Source organism: Scaptodrosophila lebanonensis, unplaced genomic scaffold (assembly GCF_003285725.1).
Source record: "Scaptodrosophila lebanonensis strain 11010-0011.00,11010-0021.00 unplaced genomic scaffold, SlebRS2 tig00000043-arrow-pilon, whole genome shotgun sequence".
Classification (NCBI taxonomy): domain Eukaryota; kingdom Metazoa; phylum Arthropoda; class Insecta; order Diptera; family Drosophilidae; genus Scaptodrosophila; species Scaptodrosophila lebanonensis.
Genome location: NW_022060545.1, coordinates 2665996 through 2679883, shown reverse-complemented (window position 1 = coordinate 2679883; position 13888 = coordinate 2665996). Strand labels below are relative to the sequence as shown.

Below are 13888 nucleotides of genomic sequence, written 5' to 3'. Positions count from 1 at the left end.
CCTTTGAGAACCTTCAGTGATCAATTATTGGCTTGATCGGTCTATTTGTTTAAGTGTTTTTTTTTTCGCTCAAGCTTGCACCAAATTTGGTTAAAAGCCATTCGCATATTGTTGCCAGCTAAGGAATTTCCCAGAAACTTTTAAGAGAAAGAAATTTCTGTTGCCAAAACTTGCTCTAAACTGTATTAATTAATTTCAGATTAATTTGCATATTTAGCATGTCGTTTTTATTTATCATCTTTAGCTTAAAACCCCAAGACTCAAATCCGCCTAGGAGCACAATGTCTGGCGCCATAGAAATTGCCAATAATCGATCAAGCATTTTGACTAGTTGCTTGTCCACCATGTGCTAATCGGTTCATTGTCGTGGCGTGAATTTTTTATTACAGGTCTCGCTACTGTCGAGACCGGTCCAGGCTCAGGTCCACGTCCACGGCCGCATCTATTTTCATTTCCCGATCCAAATGTGGGCAGGCCGCAGTATAGGAACTGCTGACAGCGACGTCTGCTGCTTTAGCGAATTATGCAGGAATTTTAATACGTCTTCGTCTTTGAGTCGCCAACCATAAATTCTTCGAATCCGACAGTTTTTATATGGTAGACTAGTATCGTAAATTCATTTTCTGCCAAGCCATCGCATAACTTTTGTTTTTATTTTCAAGCATTTCGCCTTAAGTCATTCAATACCAACTTTATGGATACGGCAGGTTTCTTTACCTATTAAGTATAAGTAAGCTAAGCGCTTATATAGAAACAAGTTCTTACGGCAATGTCGAATTAGGCCGATTGCTAATTACATGGCTTTTTGATATTACTACAGAAATTTATAATTGATTTTTAAATCGAGTAGGCGTTTGGATACTTTGTCAAGGACTCGAACTGCTTTCTATCAGTCTATATGAGGCTTTCGAAAGGAAAGTACAAAATTCTGTTGTAAAAAATTTGTGTTATTTCTATCACTCGTAAAAATGTCACACCCACTAATCAATGGCAAGACTTTGCTGGAGAACATTAAGGCTATCAATGAGCCAGTCACGTTTGATGGCATCGCCGACTCGTTCGAGGGATCAGTGAAGAGCTCTGAGGACACAAGCAAGTTGAAGGCGTTACTCGCATCCGCTGTCCGTCTTGGATTTGTGGTGCAGTACAATAACCACTATTTTTCAGCTACCCATGTGGATGACATTAAGGAGGTAATGGAATGGGAGTCGCACACTTCAATGGGTGCAGTCTCATGTTTGGGATCGATTGACAGTTCGGAAGAGTAGACGCAATAAGCGGAGCCCCGAAAATGGTAAGTTCGGGGAGTTATTGTTATATCGAGCGCATTCATTAATAATAGAACTCACATAGCGGTCTCAGCGAATTGCAAATAATAATACGTGCAAAGCCCAAAAGTTCATGGACCGCTATAAATGAAAAGCTGTATGCCATTTATTTCTCAGTTTTGTTCAATATACACGTACATACAAGTACATACACTGTACATTCATTAGCATCAGCCAAGAGGCTGTTTAAAATTCTTTTCTGTGCACAACAAAGCGATTAATCAATTAAATATGTCAGTCCTGCAAAATACCTGTGAAAATTCCTTTCCAAAAGCTCAGTTTAATTGCAAATTAATTGTTTATTAATTGTAAAACAAGTCAAAACAAAAAGCTAACTTACAAATTTATTGCTTCGTTTAATTATTATTTATTTATTTTTATACCCTGTACCCGTAGTGTAAAAAGGGTATTTTGGATTTGTATAAAGTATGTAACAGGCCTGTCCGACCCAATAAAAAATATATATTCTTCGTCATCGTGTCTGTCCGTTCATCTTTCAGTCTGTCTGGATGAACGCCTTCATTACAGAAACGTCTGAACCCTCCCTAACCATACCATATGTATGTAGACTCTCCTAATATCCAAGCCACACGAGCTTAATTCATATTTTTGATTCTTCCTCCCTCCCCCCGCAACAGAGTTTCGTCACAATCCCAAAGCTTTATTTACTCATTGCATTCGCAATAAATACGTAAATAATTTGTTATTTTTGTTTTAAATTTCATCCAAATCGGTTTTTTATAGTAAAAGTTATAAGCGATAAAATTGTTCTTCATTACTACGCCCACAAACTGCAGCATCGGGTTCGCTCTTCTTTTTTACTTCTGCTATGCGCGATATATACGTACATATATGTATGTATGTATACTATACTAAGTCGGCAGTTTGTTTGGATACAGGGTATTTCACTGTCGGGCATGCTCGACTGTAGCATTCCTTCTTTGTTTATTGTTGCATATGAGGCTTAAATGTAGGTAAAAATGTACAGTCATCGACGAAAGTACTGGCAACATGTTCATTTATTGTTAAGGACAAAACTAATCGATATTATCGACGTGATCTTGATATTATTAATTTCTACAGGTGATGTCAGTCTTTAATGGGGTCAGTATTTTTGCTTACAGTTGTAAGTTTATTTACAATATGCTATTTCTATTCCGACACTCTCTAAAGATTCTAAAGGAACTGCCAATAGCAAATTACTTTGGTACGTTCCGAAAGCTACGCCATATAGTACAATATATACTGTGACCATACACGTACTATTTACATACTATCTGTAGATTTGTGAGAAATAAAAATTATAATATTTTGAAATTAAATTGTGAAATATCTGATAAATTAATTAAAAGATTGTGGCCGCCCTCCTCTGCGATTCTCATACCAAGTACCTAAGCGCTGGCAAATCGAGAATTAAATTGTGAAATTTCTGAAAAATTAAATAATATTGTTGTGGAATTAAATTGTGAATTTTTTGATAAATTAAATAAAAATATTGTGGGCGCCCTCCTCTGCGATTCTCATACCAAGTACCTAAGCACTGGCAAATCGAGAATTAAATTGTGAAATTTCTGAAAAATTAAATAATATTATTGTGGAATTAAATTGTGAATTTTTTGATAAATTAAATAAAAATATTGTGGGCGCCCTCCTCTGCGATTCTCATACCAAGTACCTAAGCGCTGGCAAATCGAGAATTAAATTGTGAAATTTCTGAAAAATTAAATAATATTATTGTGGAATTAAATTGTGAATTTTTTGATAAATTAAATAAAAATATTGTGGGTGCCCTCCTCTGCGATTCTCATACCAAGTACCTAAGCACTGGCAAATCGAGAATTAAATTGAGAAATTTCTGAAAAATTAAATAATATTATTGTGGAATTAAATTGTTAGTTTTTTGATAAATTAAATAAAAATATTGTGGGCGCCCTCCTCTGCGATTCTCATACCAAGTACCTAAGCGCTGGCAAACCGAGAATTAAATTGTGAAATTTCTGAAAAAAAAAAATAAATAATAATATTGTTTGTCTTTTTTTTTAATTATACTGTTATTTTTGTAACTTAAATTAAACTTATAGCTAAATACAAATACAACTAAACTAGGTGTTTAGTCTTAATTACAAATTTATATTGACCTCTTTAGCCTTCTCCTATCTGTAGCTCTTCCAAAAGAGAAAATGATAAATTTATATACGTACATACAATATTGCAATATTGTAATATTGCGTATCAAGGTTCGCCGGCAGAAACGGGTTAAACGGGTATGCCAAGATCTGGCACAACGCATACCAAAATGCGCAGAAGTAGAAAACAAAAATTAGCAAATACCAGACACTGTAATCAAAGACCTTAAGCTATATAGATGACAGTTACAGCAAATAAGCAGATATGACTATATAAACATGGATCCTAAGTATGTATATTGATCGATTGGCGGAGTCATTAGAGTATTATCAGGTACGAGACAGTGCAAGATTTTGATTTGTATACCTATACTGTGCAAAATGAAAAATGTAACAGACAGAAAGACATGCGTGACAGACCCCACAAAGTCAATAAAGCCATGGTCTGTTTGTATGTCTGACCATCCGTATGGACATCTAGAACAGGGTGTCAAAAAATGTTAATTTACTTCGATATATTTGTGGAAGTAGTTGGGATGTGTTCCAGCCGGTGTTCCAATACTTGAATTAAAATCATATTTTTTGCAGGAAAATTATGGTAAGTATGGTCCTTCTTGGCACTAAAAAATCACGTTTGCCCTCTAGCTTTTATCCTTTTAGGTATTTTAACCATACGTGCCATCACAATTTTAATTTTTAAAGCCATCTGTTCGAGTAAATTTAAAAATGATTACAAATTTAAGTTTTTGAATATTGCATGGGAAATGCCATAATTCTTAATGTCTATGCATCCAAAATATTCGTAGCTGCCTTTAGACATTACTGCGAGTTTTGTCAATTTCCAAAAATATTTCATCCAAAGTCATCTGCGTGATTGCGTAGTCTTCTATATTTAATTTTGCGCGATTGTTTTCGATAATCTTAAATATTTTCGACCACTTGGAGCTCGCAATTGGAATAAAGTAAGTGAGTTGACCTTGAAATTCTTCCTCTAAAACTGACTCGGGTAATTTGTGAGCTATAAATTTCTTGACCAAATCAGTTTGTCCCGTGCAATCATCGCAATCAAAAACATCACTGTCGGTCGATAGACGTTGGCTTGCGCTTGAACTTGACCTTCCGCCTTCTTTCACCCGGATCTTAAGTACGAAACCCTTAGAGTACTTGTTCTTTAAGGTCTGTGTAGAGCCAATGCACTTGAATTCCCCATCAACCATAATAGCAACTCGCATGCACAAGGCCTCAACCTCCTCCATGCAATGGGAGGTCAGTACGACGGCCTTGCCAAGCTCTCGAAACTGCGCCAATATATTCCACATTTGTCGACGTACACCTGGATCCATACCGGCCGATGGCTCATCTAGATATAGGACTGACGGGTTATTTATCAGAGATATAGCGAGGCTGAGCTTGCGCTTGCTTCCTCCACTATAGTGTTTTATCGGCTTATTAATGTGCTGAATAAAGCGCAATCTGGTCGCCAAATCTTCGCAGACCGTCCTTATGTACTTCCGCTTCACGCCGCGCAGCATGCAGTAAAAGCGCATTGTCTCCCGTCCTGTCAACTCCCCAATTACCGCATCGAACTGCGGACAATAGCCAATTCTGTCGTACACTTTGCGGATTTGTGTTTTAACGTTGATGCCTTCGACATATGCCGTTCCCGACCCGATTCGTATATCTCCAGTAAGCATCTTGAAAGTGGTGGTCTTGCCCGCGCCGTTTACACCCAATAGGCCAAAGCACTCCGCAGGTTCCACATAGAATGATAGTTCTTTCACAGCAACTAATTTTCCGAATTTCTTGCTTATGCGATCAACGACAAGAGGCAGATCGTTCCGTTCATCTTCTGTGAGATTAGCAACGGTTGATCGCTCGATCTCAACATCATCGGGATCTGAATTTTGACCACCCTGCTGCCTGTTCCCACCCTTTAGGCAATTAGGCAGGCACTCACACTTTTTGGCATCCAAGAGCATAATATATAGCATATAAATCGTGCCTGACAGAAGAAAGAATAATATGTGCACCATAATGCCAGGTTTTGTCCAGGCAAAGTATCCCGGAATATTACAGCAAGCGGGTACGAATTTGCAAAGATCTTCATGCGATAATCTTGCCAAAGTAGGATTGCTACAACTCCTGTGTAAGTTAGAATTATTGTGTAGATCAAACATGGTTTCAGCGATGCAATAGTGGGGAAAAAGACGCAAAATTCCCAACAAAATTCTTACAATCGTGTTTGGGTTCCTAAGAAAATTATAAATAAGCATATACGGAATTGGTCCCAAAATAAAACACACAGTTATGGTGGTTGAAAATCCCGCAGCCGGGTCAGAAGGGCATATGGATATAAAATATATGAAAGGAATTGCTGAAAGCCCAAAAATGAGAAACACAGTTAGGTACCGGCTTATATCCCCAAGAGTAGAGTATCCCGGCAACTGGAAAACAGCAACAGTTATTAATCCTAGAATAGCAGTCAGTACTAATATTGCATAATCCCATAATAGATGCGATATCCAGTATAAAACAACGTCTACTCCGGACATAAATTGCAAAAGCTTCGATCTTGTTTCACGCTCCGTTATCACCGGAATTACAAAGAACGCAGTAACGAAGACCATGCATATACAAAGGCTAAAGCACATTTGGAATCCCAACTGATTGCGCGATTCTAATCGCTTGGCAAGTGTGTGCTTACTATATGGCAGAGGAGCATGAGTTACATCTATTTCAGCCTTCGAATCCAACAGGTGACGGGCCAGAGCATTGTGAAGTATGTTAAGTGTTAGGGGGGCCGTATGAAATGGTTTGTTGTTCAACCAGACGGTTAGACTACTTTCCGAAATGGTCGCACCGGCCACGTACTCTTTATCAACAAGGGAGCGCTTTTCTTTCGACACCTCCAGTATATACTCCTCGAAGTCTGCGCCACTGGTGCTCAGCAACTTAACCCCTCCACCTTGATAACTAATAAAGTTAGCATAAGATACTGAGATCGGCTTCGTTGTCTCTCCGGACTTATCTTCCAGAACCACGTAGGCACTCGGATAATTCTTCAATGAAACTTGCATGGGGGGAAGCGCAGTTGGTGCGGATTTCGATATAAATACTAAAATCGACCCCATAAAAAGAATTGGTAGTGCCAGCTGAAGAATCAGTAGCCAGTAACTACGCTGGGTTGTCAAAGCCTTCTTCATAAACATCGCTCTCCAACGCATAAAGCAGCGGGTACGCGAGCTCGACTCATAAACATCGGACGCGAAGACCGAGACATCCTCCGCACCAGATGGAAGGCGTTTCTGATTCGTGTTGATGCCCTGGCCACCGACTTCTCTTTTGTTGTCTCCCCCAACCTGCTGTAGAACATCCTCCAATGTGGCCACACTTACACCATAGCCCTCCAAATGCAACTTCTTTGATTTTTTCTCCAGATCCCTAAGGATATCTGAGAACACTGAAACATGTTGAAGGGGAAGACGGTATAGCAACTCCCTTCCCAGTTCACTTTCCGGTCTTATGTCAGGTATATGCTTGGCCAGGAATGCTGTTACCTGTTCAACATCGCAATCCGGTTGCTTTATGCAGACTAATCGGTAGCCGAAGCCGTATTGCCTTTTAAGACTAAAAGACGTGCCGTGGCACTGTAGCTGGCCATTGCTCATAATGGCGATGTGGTCCGCTAGTGCGTCCGCTTCATCCATGTAGTGTGTGGTTAATAAAATGGTGCGGCCTGGTTTTTGGGATCGCAGTAGATCCCATAGATGGCGACGGGCAGATACGTCCAGACCCGAACTAGGCTCGTCACAAAGCACGGTTTTTGTGTTTCCGCAAAGAGCGCAGCAGACGGAAAGCTTGCGCTTCATGCCTCCTGATAACTTGGAAGCGACAACATTTTTCTTTTCCTCCAGCCCCATTATTTTCAAATATTTGTCCACTTCATTATTTAGCTCATATCCTTTTAAGCCCTTTACTCTGCTGAAGAAAACGAGATGATTGCGAACGCTCATTTCGTTAAAGAGAACATTTTGCTGCGGGCAAATCCCAAGCGAGCTCCGGACACATCTAAGCTGGGTTCGGATGTCGCATCCATTGATAATGGCTGTTCCTGACGTTGGCGCGACAGTGCCGGTAAGCATCTGTATGGTTGTTGTCTTTCCAGCACCGTTGTGGCCCAGCAAGACAGTAATTTCATTTCGAGACATATTCAAGGAAAGGTCTTTTACAGCAACTGCATCGCCATAGCGCTTTCTGAGATTTCGGATATGTATACCCGGCTGAAGAGCATCCTCTTTAGTTGAGGTCCTGGGTCGACAGGCGCAGCGTTTTTCTTCGCCAGATATATCGCTGCTTGATCCGCTTTCACCAGAGGAGGTAAAAGCGAAGCCCACAAGTGACTGCCAGATTTTGCGTTGGAATGGATAGTTCCATTTCCGAGCTACACCGTAGTTTCCTGGATATACTTGCTCCACATATAGACAGACTAACATGAATATAACAGATCCTATTGTTAACATAGCACAAACATGAAAAAGTGCTAGAGAATCGTCTATCGAGACAGATCGAAAAAAGTTTCCCCATTGAAGGCCCTCGCCAGAATTTTCCCATGTAAAAATGACTAACATCCCAACTCCAAGCCCCGTATTAGGAAACAGCATGCATAAAACGAGCTTGCTCACTAGGTCTACCTTTTCATAAAAAAATTGAATGGCAAAATAAGGTACGAATGTTAGGATGCTTACGATTTCTATGACGGCAGTTGCAGTCGTGGCCCTATTAAAAAACACAGCCATCATGCAGAAAAAACAGAAGCTGGCCACGAAATAAAAATTGAAAAAGAGAAATACTGGTAAAATACTGCTATAAGGAAGAATAGCAATATTGGAATAAGGAACAAACAGCATAAACAAAACATAAAGTGTGACTACCATTAACCACATGTAGGTAATTATAAACCAAGAAACCCAATGGATCCAATTTTGAAGACCAAGAATCTTCATGATTTCCTTGAGCTGGGCCTCTTTCTCTGCGCTTACCCTTGTCCCTAAATTCGTCAAAAAGACACCAAAACAAGCGCTTAGTGCGAATGGCAAATACCATCTAGATACGATAGCAAAACTATCTAAAAAGTAGGGGTTGTATGGGAAACGTCTAAGCTGCATCTTAGGTAGAGATTGAAACTTTGTGCCAGCAGCTAACTTAAGCCAGGACATGGTGAGCGCATGCTGAATTGGTAGAAATCCCTCTGCTATATAACCAACGGGCACTCCCCCATCATCGAAGTCGTCGTTACGCGGCCCGACTGGGTCATTTTCTGGAAAGAGTCTGTCCGTCTGCCAATTCATAACTACCGGGCCTTGTGCAGTTCGGAGCTCGCTGGGAAATCGCAATGCGTATCTCAATATCGTTGGATATTTCCCGCTTCTGCTCGTATCCATGTCATTCGAATCAAATTCTACGCCAGCTATATAGTTGTGCTCCAATAGATCGTATTCCATATGTTCTGGACTGTTGTAGGCACGCACACCCGCAAGGGATAGTTGAGTGGCTGCCATTAAAGCGATATCCTTATTTATGGTAGTATTGGGCGTGTAGCAAAGCACATGGATAGGCCTATTTATCGTACCATTCTCATGCATTATAAGATTTCCATCCATTACCGAGTTCAAGTAAAGTTGGAGAGTGTCAATGGGCACGGGGGGGTAACGTCGCTCAGGTAAGTTTTCTGCCCTTAAAATAAGTCGCAAAATGATAGCCTTTATCAAACACATAAATACCTGAAAAAAAAGAACGCAAAGTGGACATTTTCGCTTCCAATCCAGTGTCCAGTTCTTCCATACAAGAAGCTTCACTTTCTGCCAGTTGGAAATGGGTTTTGGCTCAATTTCGGTGCTATGTTTATTTGAAAAATTCATACTTCCAATTTATTCCAAAATATTTACATTTGTTTTTGACAAATTATGCGTGGTATGATTTTATTCTCAATTTGTTTGCTTCACGATGGCAGTTTCAACAAAAATTTTAAATGCCGCAGCTTTTTCTGCATAAGAATCGCATGAGTTGGTTGAGGTAGGTCGGGAGCTGAAATATCATGCCGCACACATGCTAATGAATTTGTGATAAATTCGAAAATAAATTTACAGTACGTTCATAATTAAATATGCAAGTAATGAACCGAGAACAAAAATAATTTTACACGCCTTCAGATTGCAAGTTATGTATACTTGTATTCCTAAATATGTCATAAACTAAGCTAAGCTTACTAACAAAAACAGATTAGAGTTGTGCGTAAAAAGGAAAGGAGTCAAGAAACCAAGTCTTGATATTTTTTTTCTACCATGTGAGATATATCTCATATCTCCCTTTTCGCACCTTCAACTTTTGGCTTTAAACTGATGCCCCTCATTTAATTATGAATAATTGTATACTCATACAGGGCGAGGCATGATATTTATAAGTCAAATTACAAAAAGCCCACGTGGAACCTAAAAAAGGAGTGTTGTTGAACACAAAAGAAAGCTGGTGGGTGATTACATCGATATATGCCGATGCTCGCAGGCGGATCTGGAAAGCCCCGCAAGACAATTCAAGTGCGGCCGGTACGCTTATAATGGCCCATTTGAGGCAATCGAACAATTAATTACACAAATTGCAAATAATGCACAGAACAATGGAATGCTGGGACGCGTGGGTCGTACACATAACAATGCCAGACAAGAAGAAAAAGCATATTCATTGCTCGCCGCGATCTCTAGAAACCATAATTACAGACATGTGTTAGATCTAGAGTTTCAATGCGGACCGTCGGGGAATAAAACGGAGGACGAGGCGGTCGCACGTACATTGTCAAATACAAATGCCAAACATTAAAAATATATTTTTAATAGAGAATTAAAGGCTCGCGTTGGTACAAATCGTACCCAACGGCAGCAAACTTATTTACAAATAATTATTTTAATGTTATTGTATGTATGTAATTGTTATAGTTACTTTTCAAAAATCTACAAATCTTAAAAATTTAATTCTTTTTATGTTATATTTATAAAATTTAACAAGAAAAAAAGAGTATGTGATTTAAAAAGTACAAAAGTAATAAAAATAGTAACATTTCTAGCAGTGTAGATTGACTCGCCTGAACAAGAAAACATTTATTTTGGTTTTAATATTTTGATTATTACAAAAACTAAACGAGCTATAAATATTATATTCTTATTATTATTTCGTAATACCCTCTAACCTAGTGGTACAGGGTATAGAAGAAAAGGCAGGTCAGCCACATTTTCACTCATACAAAGTCAAAAGCCAAACGTGTGCTTATGATGAGAGCAAGAGAGCGGGAGAGCGGGAGAGCGTCGATGACGTAGCTCTGTGGTGCGGACTCAGTTTAAATATGAGCGTATTGGTCGATGTGGCTTCAGTTTGCGACTGCCAAGCGTAGTGTACAGATCTTTGTCACATTCTAAATCCAGAAAGCTCGCGTCCAGAAATCTGCGAACATAAGCTGTAGTGATCGGAAAGTGCCTGTGAAAAACAAAACAATCCAAACATAATATACGTGTAGAACTGAAAAATTAAATAAAAGAAAATACCATACCACTGAACAAAAATGTGCACGCAAAAAGTACAAATTGCGCTCGCTCTCCTTGCCTGCGCCTTCGTCGTGGAAGCTGCTGTGTTCACACAACCTGCCCTTTTGCATCCTGGTTAGTAATCTGAAATCGAAATCAAAATCTTATAAGGATGCATAATAAAATGTTTGTCGTGTTAAAAGTGCAAGTTCGTTGCCTGTGTCTTTCATTTTGCTAAGTGTCTTGCAGCGTTGTTTCTAAATGAATACACAATTTAAGCTTTAGAAAATGTTCAGATTCTATTCAATGTTATTTAGGTAGTTAGGTAGTTTTCAATTAAATTTCCAATCAATGTTAAGTTATAAACAAAAGTTGTTTGTACATGGCCAAGTGCCAGAATCGACCGTAAATAATTATCAAATAAACCGACGTCAACTCTGATAGCTGTTTGCAGTTTTGTGATTGATTTACGAGACAACTAAGGCATTGGAGAGAGTTTAAAAGCACACAGTGCTAAATGATCATTACAAATCGTGATGCATTTGTAATAAAATGTCAACTGGAAAATATATAAAATATAGATAAGAATACGAGAAAATGTATACCATGCATCATGTTTTATTTAAAATCAGCTTTTGGAAACTTTTCGACTTTACTCATAACACACAATCAGGCAGAAGTTGATTTTGACGTCAAGCCCCGAGATACTTAATAACTTATTGCGCTTTTGTTTTTACGCGTCTGTTTTGATTTTTATACCATGTTGTTATTTAATTTATGCTTGTTTTTGTTTTTCTGTTTTGCTGCCGACTAATCAAAAGTCTGACGTCAATGTTTGTGCCAGAAAAGAAATGTCTCTGAATTAATATGAAAAATGTTAGCGCTATTAGAAGCATAAAATGAAAAAACATGATTCAAGTTTAGAGTTTTGTTGGCCCTCCCATTTGTGCGATATCTACTAATTTCATTTTGGGTTTTTCGCATTTTTTTCTTCTTAGCTTGCCAAAAATTAGCATTAGAAATGTGCTGATTTTTTGGATTATTATTCAAAGCTTTGACTAATTTGCATCGCTATGCGGATTTACGTTAGGGGAGAAACAATGTATTTGCCTATTGTGAAATAGTTTCTCGATTTTATTTTTTGTTTTTGGCATTAATTTGTGAAGGTCGTTTAACAACGTCGACGTGGAGATCGAAGCCGGTATTGTGCCGTGCGCTCCATTTGAATTTTGGAGTTTGTTTGTATTTATTTATGAATCGCGCTTGAATTTGTCTTTATGGCCGGCAAATGCTTTATTTGCCGTCTTACTAATTTAAAAGCGATTTAAGTAAGAAATTAGCGCCGACTCTTTAAAAATAGGCGATGAGTTCACGTCCAGTCGAGTTTGTTTATCTATTGGCTGCCGTTTCAATTAATTCCACATTCAATATTGATTGAGTGTTCGCCGTTCTTTGAAGACACAATCCCAGGCCGGCACCACATCTGGTCCCCATGAGGCGAACCTCGAGTGCGCAACGAGTGCCATTAATCAAATTTTTGCCTTTCTATTCGTACATTTATTTTTAAACTCGACAATTTCAGCCTCAGGCTAATTGTTAATAATACTCGTACATATAAGTATGTCTGTGCAGCTCTTGCTGACGCAGCAAGTTCAGAAATGGACCTTTACAAGCTGTCGATTGCCCGACTCGCGTAGGTTGTTGGCACTGATTGTGTATTTGGACATACGTACATATATATGGGTAGAGTATATGTTTATATGTATGTTCATTTGTGAGCTGTAATTATGGTGTGGAAGTTTTAAAAATAAACCCTTTTGAAATTATTTCTTGTGCACCATAATATGGGGAGTATGTGTTCTTCAGAAATTTTGATTTTCTCATTATTGTTTTTATTTGTTTGTTGTCCACCCATGATTTTACAGCATTATTGTTATTTGAGATGCACACACAGCTCATGCATAATAATAATTTATTGCCACTTCCTCAAAAGCCGTAGCTAAAGAAGCAACGGCATATAAATTAAATGCAACAGACACAACAACAAAGCCAAGCTATAACAAAACACGATTACATGGAATACGCCAAGCATTATACACGACAAAACAAACTGTAGTAAAAAGAAGGAAAAAAATTATTGCAAAATGTTAACAACTTCCGCTTTAAGAGCGACCGACATTAACCGATTCCTCCCCTAACCCTCTTCCATCTCACTTGCAGCGCACCCCGGCAAATGCTTCGACAAGTTCACCAGACGCGCTATGCTGCCACACAAGGAATACAAGCCGAAGGGCATCTGCGCCGCCATGACGTGCGACATTGAGGCGAGGCAGATCAATATCGAGACCTGTCCCTACGTTGAAATGCCCGGCTGCGAGGAGCTGCCCACAGATGCCAACTGGAGCTTCCCCAAGTGTTGTCCGCAGTTCAAGTGCGTCGACTTTAAAACCGGCAAGGAGTTTGTCGTCTCGCTGTAGATATACTTGTATTATGCGACAACGTGATTTTACATGAAATGTATTCGTAGATATGTATGTAAATCTGCATGGGAGTGTGAATGTGTTTTTGTGCGATATATCAAGTATATATATATAAATGTGTCTGTATGTGCGAATGTTTTTCATTTACTATAAATTCTTAACTTATTTATTTTTCAAATATGTACATAAACTCAAAAATTGCATTGCATCTATAAAAAATTGTCCTACACCTACGACCCCTTTTCCATGACTCATGTGTGAAGAATTTTATTTTGATTTATTCAAAAAGCCTGTATGCGATATTTGCAAATTTAACTCATAATTGTATACTATATGTAAAATGGCTTAGTTTTTAAGTTTTTATGCCAATAAGGAAATTTAAT

The 13888-nt window shown here is 38.7% G+C and overlaps 2 protein-coding genes, 1 long non-coding RNA gene and 1 pseudogene across 3 annotated transcripts; 2 read left to right on the top strand and 2 right to left on the bottom strand.

The window, feature by feature from the left end:
• Positions 1-919: 919 nt before the first annotated feature.
• On the top strand, positions 920-1576 carry LOC115623120. Its single transcript, XR_003995376.1, has 2 exons — positions 920-1294; positions 1354-1576. It is a non-coding gene; the product is annotated as an uncharacterized LOC115623120 (long non-coding RNA).
• Positions 1577-4161: 2585 nt separating this feature from the next.
• LOC115622770 lies at positions 4162-5563 on the bottom strand (annotated as a pseudogene).
• Positions 5515-9350, bottom strand: LOC115622769 (ATP-binding cassette sub-family A member 3-like). Its single transcript, XM_030516826.1, has 3 exons — positions 9235-9350; positions 5689-9182; positions 5515-5596 (listed from the first exon to the last, which is right to left on the bottom strand). Exons 1-3 carry the CDS (start codon positions 9293-9295, stop codon positions 5588-5590), a joined length of 3564 nt encoding a protein of 1187 aa, XP_030372686.1. The 5' UTR covers positions 9296-9350; the 3' UTR covers positions 5515-5587.
• Positions 9351-10898: 1548 nt separating this feature from the next.
• LOC115623056 lies at positions 10899-13873 on the top strand. Its single transcript, XM_030517234.1, has 2 exons — positions 10899-11160; positions 13246-13873. Exons 1-2 carry the CDS (start codon positions 11064-11066, stop codon positions 13500-13502), a joined length of 354 nt encoding a protein of 117 aa, XP_030373094.1. The 5' UTR covers positions 10899-11063; the 3' UTR covers positions 13503-13873.
• The last annotated feature ends 15 nt before the right edge of the window (positions 13874-13888 follow it).